Below are 19,489 nucleotides of genomic sequence, written 5' to 3'. Positions count from 1 at the left end.
AGCTCCCTTCATGCCCCATCACTCCACCTTGGCCCTTCCAGCCCACCTGCTTCTCACCTTTTTGTTATTCCTGGGCCTCGTCAGGAAGGAAGAGATAAGGGGGAAGAGAGCAGGAAAACAGAGAAAGTCTAAAATGTCTAGAAGGTGCAGGATGCTCTCACTTCTTGGGATACCAGGATACCAGGATGACCCCTTCTTCCTCCCAGGAGAAGTCTGTATTACTACTTTTTGAATACAACCTCCTTTATTGGCTTGCCTTGGCACTCCTCTAGTGTTCAGACTTAAACGTTGGAGGAAGAAGAACTCTCCGCAATAACCGGTGGTTTTGATCCTAACGCTTTCTCTCTTGGTACCTGGGATCGAACTCAGGGGCACTCGACCACTGAGCCACATCCCCAGTCCTATTTTGTATTTTTATTTATTTATTTATTTTTATTTCGAGACAGAGTCTCACTGAGTTGCTTAGCACCTCAACATTGCTGAGGCTGGCTTTGTATTCCCCATCCTCCTGTCTGAGCCTCCAGAGCCACTGGGATTTCAATCATGGCCCACCACACCCAGCTATGAACCTAACTTCTAAAACCATCATATTGGAGATTAGATTTCAATGTGTGAATTGGGTGAACACAAGTTTTGAGACCCTAGCACCTACAACCCAAGATTCAGAAACCAAAATTGCAAACTACTGGAAAATGTCTGCCTATTTAAAACAACCACTTTCCCATCTATTTCCATCCCCACCCTTGTGGGAAGCAGGACTGGGTTTTTTCCATTGATTCTAAAGCCTGGGCCAGCTGAGTATGTCCAGGAGAGCCAAGGGGCATCCTCAGGGTCCTGTCTCCTGAAGTTAGCTCTTATTCTCTGTAAATCTGCAGACACTATGAGCCCCACACTGACATGACTATAACACTGAGTCATATAGCAAGAAGATGCTTCTCTGTGTGGTGTGTCCTGGAAGAGGCCTCGGAGGCTCAGGAGGTCCAGAGAAGAGATTTTTGTCCCTGGTTCCCTGAGAACCTCTCCCTCCAGTAAGGTGTCCTTCTGCCTTGCAGAATTCCCCCTGCAGCCTCCTAACCATCCCCCCCCACTATGGCATCCACATCATTGATTTTCCTTCTCCCCTCATTGCTCTCCCTAAGCTTCTCTGGCCCCTCCTATAAAACCCCTCTCATCTTTTCTCATTGTACAAAGGTAGCAAATAATGCTCAATGTGCCTCTGGGTTCCCTCAAATCTTTTTCTCTCAGACATTCAGAAGCTGGATTTCTCATCCCAAAGACCTTGGGAGCCGCCCACTCCCCAACCTCTGACTGACATGCCCTCCTAGGGCACCAATTTTCACAAAGGAGATGGCCCCCCTTGTTTCCATTCACTACATTGAAGCCCAAACCAAGACCTTCATGAATTTCATGCAAAAGATGAAAATTCCGTTTTGTCATCTGGGCCGGCAGGGCACAGACAAGGTTAACATTAAGCCTGGAGGGATCTAGCACAGGAAAGACTTTCCTTTTGGTGAAGACTGATGGGTGCATCCTTATAGCATTTACTCAGTTCCTGTGAACATGCCTCTATGTTTTAGTTCTGCAAAAGCACACTTTATTATACAAAGGGGTTTCCATGATATTTTGTAGATTTTTAATAGCTTTTTAAATTGCTTTAGTGGTGTGTGTGTGTGTACAGTGATAGGGACCATACCTACCTCCTTGGCCTGTAGGCAAGCACTATACCACTGAGCTACATCCATTCACAGCCCAGTGTGGAATAATTTATATATAATTAAATTAATCTCTTGGGTGTACAATTTACTCACTCTGAGGTAATATGTAAGATAAGCAAACACCACCACCACAAGTTTTACCAGTTTCTTTCACTTCCTAAACTTCCTCATGCCCCTTTGTAGTCCTTCCTTGTCCTGAATCCTGCTCTAAGGCAGTCACCTAATTGCTTGTGTTCCTCTAGTTGTCCTTGCCCAAAATATGATGCAAATGGACACTTTTAGGAATGGCTCTGTCACTTCTCATACTATTTCTGAGATCCAGGCAGATCTCAGATTCCTTTTCCTGGGGAGTGGCATTCCTTGTAGGCACACAACACAATGTATTCATTGACCAGTTGATATACATCTGAGTGACTTCCATTTTTTGACTAATTCTAATGAAGCTCTTAGGGACATTGTCAGAAATTATTTATATGGACCCATGCTGTCACTTCTGTTGAGGAGAGACCTGAGAGGAGAATTGCTGAGTCATATGGCAAGTGTGTGTGGAACTTTTAAGGGAAATACCAAACTCTTCTCCAAAAGGACTCTGTCAGTTTGCATCCCTAAGCAACTGAGGGTATCATTTGCTCCATATCCTCTTCAACACTTGGTCTGATGGTCTTAGATCAAATTGTATTTAAAGGACCTGTTGGGGGATCTCATTGCAGATGTTTGTTTTGACTTTTAGACTCTGTTTCCATCTTCCATTCTCTCTCTCTCTCTCTCTCTCTCTCTTTCTCTCTCTCTCATCTCTATATATGTATAAGATATAATATATACAAACACATACAGAGATACGCTGCTGAGACTCTTCTTCGTTTCTCATTATTTCTATTATCTTGGTCTTTGTCAAAGCCAAGGCCTCTGTAAGATGGTGCCATAAATGGCAGAGCACATGTGGGCCTTCACCCTAGCAGACTCCAGATTAGGAGGAAGCACTATGTTGTCCATTCGACACAAAAGTGCTTATACCTGGACTTAACTGGGAGGAGGACCAAGCCCAGGTATGAATTCGATCAGGAGACTCTGGGCAGAGTAAGCATCTGCCCAGGCAGGGGCTGGGAGATGGCTGGGAGCAGGAAATACTGCAGAGGAACTGAATCCACAGCAGCCTTGTGGATTGGGTGGAGGTCAAGGAGAAGCAGTGCTCTCAGCATGCTGTCTCCTGACATCTGGATAAAGCTGATTGCTCCCCAAAGTGGCTGAGAAGGACACAACACTGAGCTGTAAGAGCCTATGGGGGGTGGGGGGAATCTAGCAAAGTATGGTTTGCAGGGGAACCTCTAGGCTGCCTGAAGTTGAGCCCCACACCCCTTCATCAGGGAAGTCAGGTTGAGCAGGTCCTCCTAACCCACACTGGCTTCCATTCACCCATACAGGGATCAGAATTATTTAGAATCTCTCAGAGGCACCTAATCTCTGGGAGTTCCCTGGACAGGCAGGCATGCATTTCACATCTTTCCAGTGGATAAGTGACTGTAGAAGGGACCTTGGTCATGTGTTGATGGGGTATCTACAAAAATGCCTTATTTTAGGGCCAGAATAAGAAGGGAGAGGCCCTCAGATGTTCTCAGATGATGGTGTATAAATGATTAGGGACAATTGAAGGGCACCCAGTCAGCTTTGAAGGTCACAGTCACACCTCCCTGCCACTGTGCAAGTAGTTCCCCTCACTCCAGCAAGGTCACCTGTATTTCTCCATCTCTGGAAATCTTCATTCTGCTCCCCCCAGTGAAGCCCTCCAGATTCCTCCAGTTACATCCAGCTCTCTGCTCCCTCCTCTCCTCCCCAACATCCTCATGGGTCTGTGACAGCAAGGACAGAGAATTAGTGACTCTAGGTTGTGAGGAGAAGGGTCCTGGATCTCAGAGGGTCTGCAGAGTGTAGGAAGGCGGCCAAGGGAAGAAGAGGGGTAGGGCACTGCCCGCTGCACCCTGGCTCCATGACCTCTGAGAGTTCAGAGTGATTCTCCTGCAGCACACACCTTGCAGGGCACCACCCATTTCCCCGCCTCCTCACTGTCAGGTTCAAAGTCCCCCTGGGCAGAATGCTGCTCTGCATTTCCAGGTGAAGCCTAGAGAATACAGAAGCAGCCCTGGGAGCCGACCATGTCCCTGCATCGACTTCCTGCCTGGCTCATCCTCGTGGCCTATGGGCTCCTGATGCTCCTCATCCAGGGCCAGGGTGAGGCTGCCATGGGGAGGGTAGTAGAGACCAGGTTGGATCTGCAAAAGTGCACAGAGACAGAGCCTGAGCCTGGAGGGAAGGCACCAGGGCGGGGGAGTTGGTAGAGGAGCCAGATGAAGGGGATGAGGGGCTGGAGGGTGAGCCAGAGAGGGTCAGAGCTGCCTGAGGACACCCCCACGGAGGAGTGAGCTAGTGTGAGGGGATTCTGATGGGTTTGTGACCATTTAGGTGAGAGACAAAGATGAGTTGTGTGTAAGACCTGGATCCAAATTAAGACCTAGATGGGCCTGTGGAAGATTCCAGGACTGGGTGGGCAGAAGACTGCGGGAATGGAATCCAGGGAATGGGCAAGTCAGAAGCCTCCTGGCAAAGGAACAGGGACAGGGTCCTTCCCCTCCTGTGTGTGGCTGTGGCTGTAGCTACTACTCACCCTTGGATAATAACAGCGATATAAGAGCTTGCTGGTTACATTTGGCTCTGAGTGTTTTGACCCCTTGGACTGAGAAGTGCTGGCACCTTCCGTAGGGGCCACAGGCAAGGTTACTGGCCCTGGGGGATACAGAATCCCCTGGTACCACTTCTCAACGCTGATCTGAATGACTGCTGGGTTCCCGTCACTGGTGAACCTGAACTGGCATGGCTTGGATTGTTCTAGGACAAAGGCGATGTGCTCTGTACCTGCTAGAAATCTCTAGGCCCTTATCAGAAGGTGTTGGCAGGAGAGTACCATGCCCAGGGAGTGTCAGCAGTTCTGGATCCCTCCCACCCCAAAGGCTCCTAGTGTGGGCATTGGACATAGACCCAAGTTTCCTAATCTAATCTGCACAGAGGAATCCATGCTCACCTGTCCCCCTTGGATCATCGCTGACAGGCTTCCTCTCTTACCTGGCGTCTTATAGAGAACCAGAACTTTCTCAAGAGGAAGATTTTTCTAGTTTCACTGAAAGATTCTATTTTCAACAGTCTTTTTTTCTTTACCTCACATATAAAAATTAAAAAAAAAACTGAGTCGTGAGTGGGTATAGAATTGAGTCCCACAGTCTTCTGTCCACCAAGTCCTGGCTCCTCCACAGGCCCATCTAGGTCTTGAATAAAGTCCAGGTCTTACACACTACTCTTCTTTGTCTCTCATCTAAATGGTCACAAACCCATCATTTCTGATGTGAGCTTTTCCACATCTGGACATGAGGACACTTCATACCACTCCATATATACATGAGTAGATTCCTCCTGCTGTTTCATGCATTGCTTATCCTCAAGGAAGCAGCTACATAATGTCACCAGACTGTGAGCAGGAGTATTTCGCAGGCTTTGTCCTTTGTAGTAACTAATATCAGGCATTAGTGGCAGTGGCCACATGAGTTACATGGACCAAGATCCTTCTGGCACGGCATTGAGTGGAGACAGCATGTTAGTAGGGACAGGAGTGTGTCTTTGGACTTGGAGGGATGCTGGCCAGTTTCCTTCTCTGGTCCTGTGAGTGGATGCTGCCCTGGCCTGTCTTGTACTAGGTAGCATCAAACATCAGATCCTAGCTCATCTCGTGGGAGAGAGGAGGAGGTTTGAAGTTTTAACATTTTCTTATGGAAACCAGCTCACATCTGCCAAACTCTAGAGTGAGAACTGGAGCCTGGGGGAGGGAAGGCCCCAGTGATGTGGGAGCTGTGGAGATGAGAACAATAGCAGGAGGACTGTGGGCCTGACTGCGTAACTCTCTGCACCCTGAAGCATAGAGAGAGGACTGGAGCATCCTGAGGGCTGCCCAGCACCCAAGTGTGGACCTATTCTGGGACAGAGAGAGGAGATAAACCCAATATGCCCACCATCAACTTTTAACAAATATCATGACTTGGACAAGCCAGATATATCTAGCTTGACATTCCATTGCCTCCTTGCCCTGATGCCCAACCCCAGGAGGGACAAGCGTTTTATGGCCTGAACTCATAGCTCTCCTCCCACCGTTCATATCTCCTTACATGAATGATGCTTCTTTATGTCATTTCTTGTCCCATCAAGTATGAGATCCTTAAGGATAGAAATCTTTAGTTCCATTCCCACAGTCCTCCCAGTGGGTGACATGACCTGGCACAGGTAGTGCAATGGACATTCTTGCCCCATCAGCCCAAAAGACATTCTGCTGGAAGTTGCTAGGGCTAAAGGATGGTGGCAAGTCACAGGGGCCTGGTGAGCCTGGAGAGATAGGCTGTGACCTTGTCGAGTGATAGTGGTGGTGGGGATAGGAATTACGGATGGGCAGAAAGATTCTGAAGTGTATGTTGACAGATCAGGTTGGAGCTGAGGAGGGCTAACCAGGCCAAGGTGCTGCAGGCCAGCAGCTGAGTGGGCAGACCTGAGCCTGAAGTGTATCTCTGCCCACAGGCCAGGACTCATTCAGCCCTATTCGAACCACCCACACCGGGCAGGTGAGGGGCAGCCTTGTCCATGTGAAGGAAACCGATGTGGGGGTCCACACCTTCCTGGGAATTCCCTTTGCCAAGCCACCTGTAGGACCACTGCGCTTTGCAGCCCCTGAGCCCCCTGAACCTTGGAGTGGTGTGAGGGATGGAACCTCCTACCCGGCCATGTAAGTTCTCCTAGGGTCTGGGGAACCTCAGGACTGGGGTGAGGGTGGGTACTCCGAGTCCTGGGCCAGGCTACTGTGGCTTCTTTATCTACACTGTACTGCAAGGCCTGAGGCTGTAGACCAGTGATAATGTGTTTTTAGCAACCTAATGCACAGGCTTTGAAACCCAGGCCCTAAATGAACAAATGTATAGAAATATATCCCTCTGCATTGGGGCAATTCCCACATTCATTTTTCTAATGCAGGAGTAAACCTGCCAGGCCCCTGCCTCAGGGCTTGGAACCCAACAGGCATTAGCTCCAGATGCTGAACACAAGAGCAGAAACACCTGTCCCTGGATTTGGCTTACTCCAGGTGTTCTCTCCCACCAGGGGAGATGAGTCTGGGAGAGGGTCGGCTTGGCTCTCTGAACCTATAAAAGACCTTGACTCCAGCAGTCGATGCTGCAGGTCCCTGAGGAGGGCAACAGTGGTGGCTCCTTGGGGACCCCACCCACAGGGCCAAGGGAAAGGGGCATGTGCTTACAGCTGGAGACTCAGTGGAGGGGTGAGGTTTTCTGAGAGTCTCGAGTTGGGCTGTGGGATGCCCCATTACCCTTCTGTGAGAACTAACCTCCATCCACTCAGGCACCACCTGTGTGGGGACACCCATGCTGTTCCAGGCCTGAATGGGGACAGGGATAAGAAGTGAATGTCAACACATGCAGCCTGTGTTTCCCTGGGGGTCTGGGATCATCCCTGCTTCCCCGAGCCTGTGGCCTGGAACTCAGTGGGAAATGACTTGAAAGAAGGATCATGTGAGGCCAGGCATCAGTTAAGGCAGGGAGTGAGGTTGTCTGGGATGGAGTCAGGACCTGAGGTCTGAATTGACCACTGCTCAGCCCCTGGAGTAACTGTATTCCATTGTCACCAGGTGTCTGCAAAATGCAGATGCATTGAATCTAGAGGCTCTGAACCTAGGGAGGAAACACTTGCCTCCCATCCCCATGTCAGAGGACTGCCTGTACCTCAGCATCTACGCGCCTGCACATGCCCGTGAGGGCTCTAACCTGCCTGTGAGTGTTAAGTCATGGTCAGGTGAAGGGTGGGAGAACATTTTTGGGAGAACATTAGAAGTGGGCTTGGGACATGGTTCAAGGTAGAGAGTTAGCATAATGCTGTGAAGGCCTGGGATTGACACCAAGTACTACATAACAATATTGACGACACTGGAAGACACAGGTTCAGATGGCCACCCCTGTGGAGTGAACTACCATGAAAAGTTTCTCACTATCAGCTCCTAGAAGCCCTCTTATGCAGGTAGGAAGCTGACCTAGGCATGGAGTCAAAGAGCCCTGGATGCTCTCAGAGGCCAAATGTACTGACCCACTGATCCACTCACCAGCTTGTATCCAGGAGATTCATTCAGGTGCCCAAATCTGCAATTTTGCAGTCACTACATTCCATGACCATCGATTAATTTGGGGCCAGAGATTAGATGACTCTTTAAATTAATGTTCAAGTGGGGTAATGACAGAAACATCACTTTTCTTTTCCTTTCAGAGTAGTTCTGAGAGAAATAGATCCGGGTTCTAATTGGTGATTCTACCCCAAAGTATGGGAGGCCTGATCTTCCAAATTGAAATTATTCTGTGATGAGTGCCATAGGTCATGAAGTCCTACTAGAGTTCTGTGTGGGTAACTACACAGCCAAAGTGGTGTTCAGACTAGGGGTACAGCCAGGATGGGATTGGGCACAGTGGCTACCACATGGTATATCTCATGATTTCCCAGGTGATGGTCTGGATCCATGGTGGTGGCTTGGTGATGGGCTCAGGTTCCGTGCTTGATTGTTCTATTCTGTCAGCCATTGAAAATGTACTGGTGGTCACTATCCAGTACCGCCTGGGAGTTCTGGGCTTCTTCAGGTGAGCCTGGGACAGGGATGGTCAACGGAGGCTGAGTAGACAGAGGACCATCCAGTGATCATCATCCTTTCCATTTCTCAGCACTGGAGACCAGCATGCCACTGGCAACTGGGGCTACCTGGACCAAGTGGCCGCCCTACGCTGGGTCCAGCAGAATATCGCTCACTTTGGAGGCAACCCTGATCAGGTCACCATTTTTGGCGTGTCTGCAGGTGGCACTAGTGTGTCCTCGCTTGTGGTGTCACCAATGTCCCAAGGACTCTTCCATGGTGCCATCATGGAGAGTGGGGTGGCCCTGCTGCCTGACCTCATCACCAGCTCATCTAAAGATGTCTCCACAGTGAGTATCCTTTACTACTCAAGGGCAAATCTGCTGCCTCACCCTTCAACTTCAGAACCTCTGCCACTCTGTCTATTCCATAAAAACAAAGACCATGCAGGTGTCTCCAGAACTGGCCACCACCCCAGTGTTTCTGAGGGGCTCAAAGGTCAGAATCCACACATCTCTGCCTCAAGTGGTTGATTTTGCTCTAGGGTCTGCAAAGGTACACCTTGGAGCCTCCTCCTCAGAAGACCCATGTAAAGCAGGTGTGATGGCTCCTCTGGCTGACACCTGAGCTTCAGGAAAGGTGGAAGGATTTTATACTTGCTGCAATATACACATGGCTTCCTTTGAGAATTATGGGTAACCTGCACACAGCTGAGACCTTAGGCAGCAACCCCTTCCCTGTCTGGAGGGATAATTCAGCCTCTTTTTGGTTCCTTTACAGATGGTGGCCAACCTGTCTGCCTGTGGGCAAGTAGAGTCAGAGGCCCTGGTGAGCTGCCTGCGGGGCAAGAGTGAACAGGAAATGCTGGCTATTACCAAGGTAGGGCTGAATGGACGTTAGTGAGGAGACAGGGTTCATGATGTAAGGAAAGTACAGTGACTTCTACTGTGGAACAATGATGTCATTTCCAAGGCTTGGTCTTATTGTATCCTCATAGCTCTGGATGGGAATTGAGATAAAAATATGCTAAACCAGGTGTAGAATCTCTGAATGTTGGTGTGAGAATCATGGGATGAGTAGGATGCGTTGGAGGTAACTCAGGTGTCATTAGAAAAGAGACTTTGCTTCCCATAATCATGGACTTTGAATGCCCCCTTAGCCCTTCAAGATCATTCCTGCTGTGGTGGATGGGGCCTTCCTACCCAGGCACCCCCAAGAGCTTCTGGCCTCTGCTGATTTTCAACCTGTTCCGAGCATCATTGGTGTCACCAATGATGAGTATGGCTGGCTCCTTCCCATGGTGAGTCCCCTCTTCAAACCCCCATGATAGTGTCAGGTGGGAGTGGGTTTGGACTTCGTACCTCCTTGTCATCTCACCCCCAACTCTATACTATCTTTTCACCACACAGTACTTGGGCCCCCCTGAAATCCAGAAAGACATAGACAGAGAGACCACGCAAGCTGTTCTACAGAGAATATCAACACAGAGGGTGAGACTCCTGGGGTCCTGATCCAGGCACGAGTGTAGCAAGACACTCTTCCTTTTCAGTAATGCACAGGAACAAAAGTTGATCTATGTAAATTTGTGAGTGGAGCCGCAATGACACCATTGCCCTATTCCCTGACACATCCCAAACACCAATCCCTGCCCTCTAGCTCCTGACTCCCTGCCCCAGAGATTGCCTTACCTGACTCTCCCTGATCCCCTGGACTAGATGAAGTTGCCTGCTGAATGTGCTGACCTATTGATGGAGGAGTACATGGGAGACAACAAGGACCCCCACACCCTCCGACTCCAGTTCCATGAGATGATGGCGGACTTCATGTTTGTGATGCCTGCACTCCAAGTAGCACATGATCAGAGTGAGTGTATCTGAACCCGAATCCTGGCTTCCTAGGAGACAGCGCAGAGCTATGGGTCCCAGGTGCCTGTTCCCAGGCACCTGAAGGCCCAATCTCAGTAAATCCTTATGACTAGAGTAAGAGATAGACATCACACACATTTTACAGAGGAAAGAACTAAGGTAGTGGCACTCAAGGACTTGCTTGTGACCACATAGCCAAGAAGTCCAAGATATGACTTAACAAAGAGCCTTCCAACTACACCCTGATCCATTTTGAGCTTCCAAGCCACTGTGAAGATTCAAACAGTGCTGGACCTAGCAATCTTGACACCAAGAGTGACACATTCTCTCCACCCTCCAGGTTTCCATGCTCCTGTCTACTTCTATGAGTTCCAGCATCCGCCCAGCTTCATTAAGGACATGAGGCCTCCACATGTGAAGGCTGACCATGGTGATGAGGTAGTCTTTGTCTTTGGATCCTACATCAATGGCAACAGAGGTGAGTTCTCCTTGTTCCACAGGAGCATTCTCATGGGTACAGGGTGGCAATCACTCTCGTGGTACAAGGAGAAACTGGGGTAAGAGAGAACATGGGATCCAGTGTCTACCAATTTATAACTCAATGGGTCATTCCAGGGTTAGACCTTTCCCAGTCCAATCTATGCTCCTTCCACCTGTTGCCAACCCAACCATGGTGTCTAGCCTAGGAGAAGAGGGGGTTGGGTAAAAGCCTAATCATTTCTTAAATGACTTCACAGTGTCCAAAAAAGGAAATTTCTATGTAAGGAGGAGCCCAGTGTTGATTCAGTTAAAGGCTGGAAGGAGTAAAGGCAGGTTGGGCAAGCAGAGGGCCTGGCCCCAGGACTGTTGTGATAGGGAAGGGACACAAGCCTGGGGCTGGGGTAGTGAGTGTGGCACAGGAGTGGACACCTGGATGGAGTTGGCCAGGACCTGGACCCTTGCCTTCCTCCTCCCACAGTTGAGCTCACTGAGGAGGAGGAGCTGCTGCAAAGGAGGATGATGAAGTACTGGGCCAACTTTGCTCGAAATGGGTGAGAAAACCTGAACACTACAGCCTCCCATGCCTACACATGCCCACCCAGGGGGCACGAGCCCTCCACTGTTCCCCTTGTCTGAGGTGACCCCATTAGCAATTGTGTGTCCTTCATCACATCTTAGCCCCCTACCCAATGGGAAGACCCACACTAAAAGAGGGTGATTTTGGGGTATAGGTCACTGGTCTCTTCTCACAGTGTTCCAGAGAGTGAGCCATAGTGCTGGGCTACCATGGGAGCCAGCCTCTCACAGGGAAGGGCAATACAGGCCAGGTTGCTCTGCCCTGTGTGGAATGACACTTGTGAGAGGTCATTACTTTCCTACATCAGGACACCTCTCCCCATTCTCAACAACTCTGTGTGCCTGGCTGGCTGCCCTATTCATAATTGGGGTCAAAGGTCAGGTCTGAGTTCAACAGAGCTCAGACTGACCCTCGCCCTGCCCTGCTGGGAGGGCATGTGCACAGGAACCCCAACGGAGAGGGCCTACCCCACTGGCCACTGTTCGACCAGGACCAGCAGTACCTGCAGCTGGACATCCAGCCTGCTGTGGGCCAGGCCCTGAAGGCACACAGGCTGCAGTTCTGGACCAAGACCCTGCCTCAGAAGATCCAGGAGCTAAAGGGAGCTAAGGACAAGCACACAGAGCTCTAGCTTCCTTGTCAGGAAGAGAGGGGTGTACTAGGTGTTATGGGGTCTTCCTGTGGTGCCCATACATGCCCACCCACAAACCACGGTTGACCCACTCATTCACTTAGCTATTTGTCCATACATTCCACCATGGGTCCTCTCTTGTTAGACACACTCAGTAATTCCCAAGGAGGCTGTGGATGGGTAAGTCAGTTCATGCCACCTTCCTCCTCACCCCACTGTGCCTGATCCCTTCCTCCCTTCCTCCCCCTCTCCTTCCCTACAACCCCTCCTATCTCCTCCTTCCAGTTGCCACACCCTCCCATGCTGACAGAGAAGTTTTAGGAGGCAGAGCTGGTACTTTTCTGAACCCCTTGCCCACCTCTCAGCAAGTACCCATGTTCTCCTACTTGTGGGACCTCTGTAGAAAACCTGGACACCACAAGCCCCAGGGTTTTACTCCATCAGGCTGCTGTGACAACTACAGCAACAGCAACAACGACAACAACTCCAATAATAACCTAGCTCAGCACAGTGGCACATGCCCATAATCCAAGCCACTCAGGAGGCTGAGGGAAAAGAATTACATATTCATCCCAGGCTGGCCACTTGGGGAGACTCAAGCTCAAAATAAAACAACAAGTCCCGGGAGAGTAGCTCAGTGGAGTACTTGATAAGCACGCACAAGGTTCTGGGTTTGATCACAGTGCTACCACCTAAATATCAACAAATAAACACAATAAACTGGGTAGCTCATAAACAGTTTAAATGTGTTGTCTTCTGTGTTGGACGTGACAAGTCCAGAATCAAGGTGTTAGCCAATTTGTTGTCTGGGGAGGTCTTGCTTTGGTTTCTAGATGGCATCTTCCCATTATGTCCTCACTTGGCAGAAGGGGCAAATAAGTTCTCTTGGGGTCATTTGACAGTTCCTAATCCCTGTCCCCTCACAATGATTCATCACTTTCATACTGGCTTTCTTTCTTTCTTTCTTTCTTTCTTTCTTTCTTTCTTTCTTTCTTTCTTTCTTTCTTTCTTTCTTTCTTTCTTTCCTTCTTTCTCAATGAAAGCCCAGGTAGTAGACTGATTTTATTAGTTATGCATTTTGTGTGTGTGTGTGTGTGTGTGTGTTTGTTGTTGGGGATTGAGCTTAGTGCATTAGAACTTAATTCACTAGAACTTAGTGCGGGCTAGGCAAGCACTCTACCACCTGAGCTCTCTCCCCAGCCCATGGAGACTGGCTTTCAATGTATGAATTTGCAGCACACAAACTTTCAGGCCAAACACTTACATCTAACCCACCCAGACTACAAGCAAAAGCAAAGTTTCATATTCCTGAGCCACCTGGAGATTAAATGTCATTCATCATTAACATTGAAATCTACACACACACACACACACACACACATCTATTTTTGTCCCAAGGAGGTAACTGGACCCATCATTATGAGAAGCAGGACTGGCCTTTTCAATTGGCTTCTGGAGCCAGGGCCAGCTGGGTGCATCCTGGAGAGCCAGGTGGGGTCCTCAGGGTCCTGTCTCCTGAAGTTGCCTCTTATTCTCTGTGGATCTGCAGACACTGAGAGCCCCACACTGACACAATCACAACACAGCTGTGAAGATGTTTCTCTGTGGGTGTGTCCAGGAAGAGGCCTTGACATGTCAGGAGGTCCAGACACATAGCAGAAGAGATTCTTGTCCCTGGCTCCCTGAGGACCTCTCCATCCAAAATCTTTCAGAATTCCCTCTGCATCCTCCTGTCCATCCCCCACTCACTATGGCATCCATGTGTTGACTTTCCCTCTCACCCCATTGTTGTCCCTAAACTTTTCTGGCCCCTCCAGTAGAAATCCTCTCATCTTTTATCTCAGTAACCAAAAGTGCCAAATGAGCTCCATATACCCTTTTGTTCCTCCAAAGCATTTTCTCTCTGTCATGGAAAGGCTGTGTCCCTCACTCCATGGACCTTGGGACTCCCCCTATAGCCTCCCTCTCACCAACTTGCCCCCATGCGGCACCACTTTTCCCAGCAGAGAAACTCTCCTCTTTCACCCAGTGCTTTTAAGCCCCACCACAGGGCATCAAGGCCTTTAGGGCTGAAGATGAAGATTGCCGTGTTTCCCATCCTGGACACCAGGGGGCAGACGAGGATAGTGGTAAGCCTGGGGTGACTGGATCTCTGCAGAGGTGAAAAGACCTTATACAAAATTACATATAAGAGGATGTGAGGGGAAAGGGGAAAGAATATCAAGGGAGAGAAATGAATTACAGTAGAAGGGGTAGAGATAGAAGATGGGAGGGGAGGGGAGGGGAGGGGNTTTCCCTGCAAATTCTATGATTTTGATGGAGACTGGCTTTCAATGTATAATCTGCAGCACAAAAACTTTCAGGCCAAACACTTAGAGTTCCCACATCTAACACACCTAGGCTACAAACAAAACCAAAGTTCCATATCCCTGAGTCCACCTGGAGACTAAATGTCATTCATCATTAACATTTCAATCTACCAACATACTCATCTATTTCTGTCCCAAGGAGGTGGCCCCATCCTTATGAGAAGCAGGACTGGGCTTTTCCATTGGCTTCTGGAGCCTGGGCCAGCTGGGTGCATCCTGGAGAGCCAGGTGGGGTCCTCAGGGTCCTGTCTCCTGAAGTTGCCTCTTATTCTCTGTGAATCTGCAGACACTGAGAGCCCCACACTGACACAATCACAACACAGCTGTGAAGATGTTTCTCTGTGGGTGTGTCCAGGAAGAGGCCTTGACATGTCAGGAGGTCCAGACACATAGCAGAAGGGATTCTTGTCCGTGGGTCCCTGAGGATCTCTCCATATATAATCTTTCCGAATTCCCTCTGCAGCCTCCTGCTCACTATGGCATGCACATGATTGAGTTTCCCTTTCACCTCATTGATGTCCCTAAACTTTTCTGGAACCTCCAATAGAAACCCTCTTATCTTTTATCTCAGTAATCAAAAGTGCCAAATGAAGCTCAATATGCCCTTTTGTTCCTCCAAAGCATTTTCTCTCTGTCATGGAAAGGCTGTGACCCTTACTCTAGGGACCCTGGGACTCCCTCTATACCCTCCCTCTCACCAACTTGCCTCCATGGGGCACCAGTTTTCCCAACAGAGAAACTCTCCTCTTTCACCCAGTTCTTTTAAGCCCCACCACAGGGCACCAAGGCCTTTAAGGCTGAAGATGAAGATTGCCGTGTTTCCCATCCTGGACACCAGGGGGCAGACGAGGATAGCGGTAAGCCTGGGGGGACTGGATCTCTGCAGAGGTGAAAAGACCTTTTAGTGTACAGGGACTGGTGCATAATCCCTCCACTCTGTGCTGCAAACATTCCTTGTGCTCCTGCTGCAAACATGCCCCTGTATGGTTTTCAGTTCTGAGCATGCACAGGATGCTTCCCAGAGTGGGTCCTCAGAGTATTTTTCAGACTTTCAGTAGTTTCAGTAGCTGTTTCTTTTCTTTTCTAAATATCTTTTAGTTGTAGATGGACACAATACCTTTATTTATTTATCTTTCTGTGGTGCTGAGGATTGAACCCAGTGCTTCACCTGTGCTAGGTGAGTGCTCTATCACTGAGCCACAACCCCAGCCCATTCAGTAGCTGTTTTTAAGATGTTTTTTGGGGTGGCAGGGGGTACTAGGGATTGCACTCAGGGGTACTTGACCACTGAGCTACAACCCTAGCCCTCTTTTCTATTTTACTAGAGACAGATCTCACTGAGTTGCTTAGTGCCTCGTTAAAATGCTGAGGCTGGCTTTGAACTTGCAATTTCTTCTCTTTTTCAGGAGTGGCCTTGCATGTACACATCTGCCACACTTTAAGTCGTTCCCAGTTGATGCACACCTGAATGACTTCCATTTTTCCTCCTCCCACTTATTATTATTTTTTCCTTATTAGTGGAGACTTAACCCATGGACATTCTAAAACTGATCTACATATCCATCCCTGTTTATTTTAGTTGAGTTGGGTCTCACTAACTTGCTCAGGCTGGCCTCCGACTCCTCCTTTGACCTCCTGAGTACCTGAATTGCAATAAGGGTACCATCACGCCTGGCTTAGGCTATTTTACATAAAACTTGAGGTGTATATTTTCAGAAATCACTTTGTAGACATGTGCTCTCTTTTTTTTTTTTCAGTAAAGCCTTGTGATAAGAATCCTCTGTGTCAAATCACTGAGATTGAGTGAAACTTGTTTTTCCTTTTGAGTTTTTTTTTTTTTTTTGGTAGAGAGGGTACTGGGAATTTAACCCAGGGGTGCTTCACTACTGACAACAGCTCCAATCCATTTTGTATTTATTTTTTAATTTGAGACTGGTGTCCCTAAAATACTGAGGGACTTGCTAAGTTTCTAAAGCTCACCTTTAACTAAGAATCTTCCTGTGTCTTCCCCCCAAGTTGCTGAGATTATAGGCATGTGCCACTGCTCCCAGCTCTGGGCTGAACTTTTAAGGACAATGCCTAGGTGTCTCCCAAAATGACTATATTATTTTTTTATCCCATTAAACAATATGAGGGTGACAGATGCTCCATATTCTCACCAAAACTTGCTTTTAGGGGGTCTTAAACCTGATGAGATGGAAAGGGTGGTAGCACTTATTTGTCATTGCAGATATTTTCCTGGATTTTTAGCTTCTACTTCAATTTTCTTCTCTGTGTTTCTCTCTCTCTCTCTCTCTCTCTTTCGCTCTCACGCTCTCTCTCTCCTCTTCTCTTCTCTCAGACTTTCTCTAGATCATTACATATATGTAAGTTTTACACCCCACCCCACCCCCACATGCCCTAATGCTCTGAAGACTCTTCTTCATTCCACAGTTTTACTGATAGTTTAGGCACCTTCACCAAGAGGTAGACAGTAACTTCCAGGTTAGGAAGGAGCACTGTGTTTTTCAGTTGACATAAAGGAGCGTATAACATGGCTATGAACTGGGAGGAGCTGGGAATATCTCAACCTCCATAGCCCCAGCAATGAACTAGGTCAGGAGAATACAGAGAGAGCATCTGCCTGGATAGGAGCTGGGACAGTGGCTTGGACCACAGTGCATTGGACGGAAAACTTTGAATCAACAACAGACCTTGCTCTTTAGGTAGAAGTCACGGACACAGCCACCTGGGAATATTGTCACTCCTAGAAAGACACCAATAAAGACAACTGCTATCCTGGCTTGTAGGAATGAACCCAGGCTAGAATGAAGAAGCCAAGGCCTGTTAGGAGAAGGTACTGAAGGTCATCTGAGGTGGAGCCCACACCCCTTCCTCTAGGAAGTCAGGCAGAGCAGGCACTCCTGTCTCCTGCTGTATTCCCTATGTCCTTGCAGGATTCTAGAAGATTTGACAACTCCTGGTTATGGGCCTGTCTCCCCAGCGGCCCCAGATGCCCAAGAGAGCCCTTCCAGGTCCACAGTGCTAGAACCAGAAAGTCCTCAGAATGTTTATCAGGTGCATAAATAACAGTAAACTCAACCTCAGAGGGAGCTGTCCTCAGGGGAAGCCACAGGGTAGGGACAGAGCAAGTAGAGGGGGGTGGGTTCTTTCTTTCTTTCTTTCTTCCTTCCTTCCTTCCTTCCTTCCTTCCTTCCTTTCTTTCTTTCTTTGGTGGTGCTGAGGATTGAACCCAGGGTCTTGTGCATGCAAGACCAACTGAACTCTATCCCAAGCCCAAGGGGGTGGGTTCTTAAGAAGTGTCACAGTTGCAGTCACCAGTGTATTTCAACACAGCAGCCAGGACCAAATAGGGACAGGCTTACACAGACCCTCAGACCAGGACTACAAGGACCTTGGAGGGAACTCAGGAAACTATGAATGCTGAGAGGAAGAAGGACTTCCCAGTACCACGGGCACAGTCACACTGCCCAGTTTGCTCAGGCAGTCCCCTTCATGCCCCAAGGTCATCATTTCTCACCTTTGGGGATCTTCATTTTGTGTCCCCTCAGAGAAGCCCTCCTGGCTCCTCCAATTACAGCCCACTGCTCCCTCCTCTCCACCCCAACACCCTCATGGGCCAGTGTTATGGTTTAGAGAGGGTGTCCCCCAAAGCTCATGTGTGAGACAATACCAGAAAGTTTAGGGGTGACATGATTGGGTTATGAGAGCCTTAACCCAATCATTGATTAATCCCCTGATGAGGGTTCACTGGATGGTAACTGTAGCCATGGAGGGTGGAGCTGGAGGAGGTGGGTCACTGGGGCATGCCTCTGGGGTATGTATTTAGTCTTTGTTGAGTGGAGCTGGCTCTCTCTCTGCTTCCTGGTATGATGTCTTGTGCAGGTCTCCTCCACTACACCCTTCCACCATGATATTCAGCCTCTCTACGAGATCTAAGGAATGGATCCAGCTCTCTATGGACTGATCCCTCTGAACACAATGAGCCCCAAATGAACTTTTCCTTCTCTACGTTGTTCTTGTCAGGTCTTTTGGTCACAGCAGCAAAAAAAGTAGAATAAAAGAGCCAGTGGCTGCTAGGACAGTAAACTAGTGACTCCTGGGGTGACGAGTGGGTTCCTGGGATCTCAGAGCAGCTAAGAGGCGGGGAATCCTGTCCTGCTCAGTACCCACTGGCTCTGTAACCTGTGCGGGTACAGAGTTGCTCTCCCACAGTGCCCAGCTTGCAGGACACCACTCATTACTCTGACTCCTCCCTGCAGGGTCCAAACTCCACCTGGGCCCAGGTCCTTCCCTGTGTTGACCTCTGAAGCACAGCAACCCTAACAGCACAGAAACAGCCCTGGGAACTGTCCATGTGATTGCACAGACTTTATGGATAGCTGGGCATCATGGCCTGTGGGGTCCTGCTACTCCTCCTCCAAGGCCAGGGTGAGACTCCAGTTTGTGTTTGGGGGGGTGCAGAGTCTGGAATCCCATCAGCCAAAGGGTACAGAGGAAAAGACCAAGGCTGCAGGAGAATAGGTGACAGGGAGGGGGAGGATGGTGGAAATGATAGAGGACAGAGGGGAATGTGCAGCCACCCAGGGTCCACCTAATGCCTAGGGTGACTCCTCTGAAGTTCAGACAGGGTCAGTCAGCCTGATGTCACTAACATCAAGGAGAAGGCAGGGTATGAGGGGAGACTGAGGAACCCAGAAGAACAGGGCCAACTTCCCTGTCTCTGGACGGGGCATTCAGGACACTGAGTGCTGGCTGTGCTGGAGCTCCAGCTGCCAATGGGAAAAACAGCCACTTAGGAACATCTACCTGCTGCCATTTGGCTCTAGGTCATGCCTATGGCCAGAGGGGTGACCTGGCCCTCTCAAAGGGGTTCCACACAAGGTTACCTGTCTTTGGGGGAACTACAGAAGTCCCCAGGCACTGTGTCCTAAAGGGGATGTGGGATGTCACTGGGCTCCTGTCACTTTATGCACCTGAACTAAAAAAGGGTATGGCTTGGCCATTAGGGCAAAGGTGATCAGGCTCTGAGCCTACAGGCAGCATCCAGGCCCTCATCAGAAGTTAGGCAAGGTTGGCAGGATGCCTGGGCTGTCCTTGGCCCTTGATCCTCTCCCTTATAGGCTTCTACTGTGGGGCCCCT

The 19,489-nt window shown here is 49.2% G+C and overlaps 1 protein-coding gene across 1 annotated transcript; it reads left to right on the top strand.

Moving 5' to 3' along the window:
- Window positions 1-3,784: 3,784 nt before the first annotated feature.
- On the top strand, window positions 3,785-12,713 carry LOC107144796 (cocaine esterase-like). The gene is made up of 12 exons (XM_015488637.2): window positions 3,785-3,941; window positions 6,324-6,528; window positions 7,441-7,582; window positions 8,301-8,434; window positions 8,516-8,774; window positions 9,205-9,303; window positions 9,584-9,724; window positions 9,834-9,914; window positions 10,140-10,287; window positions 10,630-10,767; window positions 11,248-11,320; window positions 11,791-12,713. Exons 1-12 carry the CDS (start codon window positions 3,866-3,868, stop codon window positions 11,975-11,977), a joined length of 1,683 nt encoding a protein of 560 aa, XP_015344123.1. The 5' UTR covers window positions 3,785-3,865; the 3' UTR covers window positions 11,978-12,713.
- The last annotated feature ends 6,776 nt before the right edge of the window (window positions 12,714-19,489 follow it).

This window comes from Marmota marmota, unplaced genomic scaffold, assembly GCF_001458135.2.
Source record: "Marmota marmota marmota unplaced genomic scaffold, marMar, whole genome shotgun sequence".
Taxonomy (NCBI): domain Eukaryota; kingdom Metazoa; phylum Chordata; class Mammalia; order Rodentia; family Sciuridae; genus Marmota; species Marmota marmota.
Note: the sequence above shows the minus strand (reverse complement) of the source record. Positions and strands in the feature narration are given on the sequence as shown.

Excerpts from the sequence above, each read along its gene's own strand:
- LOC107144796 (XM_015488637.2), top strand. The coding sequence starts at position 3,866 with ATGTCCCTGCATCGACTTCCTGCCTGGCTCATCCTCGTGGCCTATGGG. Across the intron at positions 8,775-9,204 it reads CATCTAAAGATGTCTCCACA|ATGGTGGCCAACCTGTCTGC; the intron begins GTGAGTATCCTT and ends GTTCCTTTACAG. Across the intron at positions 10,768-11,247 it reads CTACATCAATGGCAACAGAG|TTGAGCTCACTGAGGAGGAG; the intron begins GTGAGTTCTCCT and ends CTCCTCCCACAG.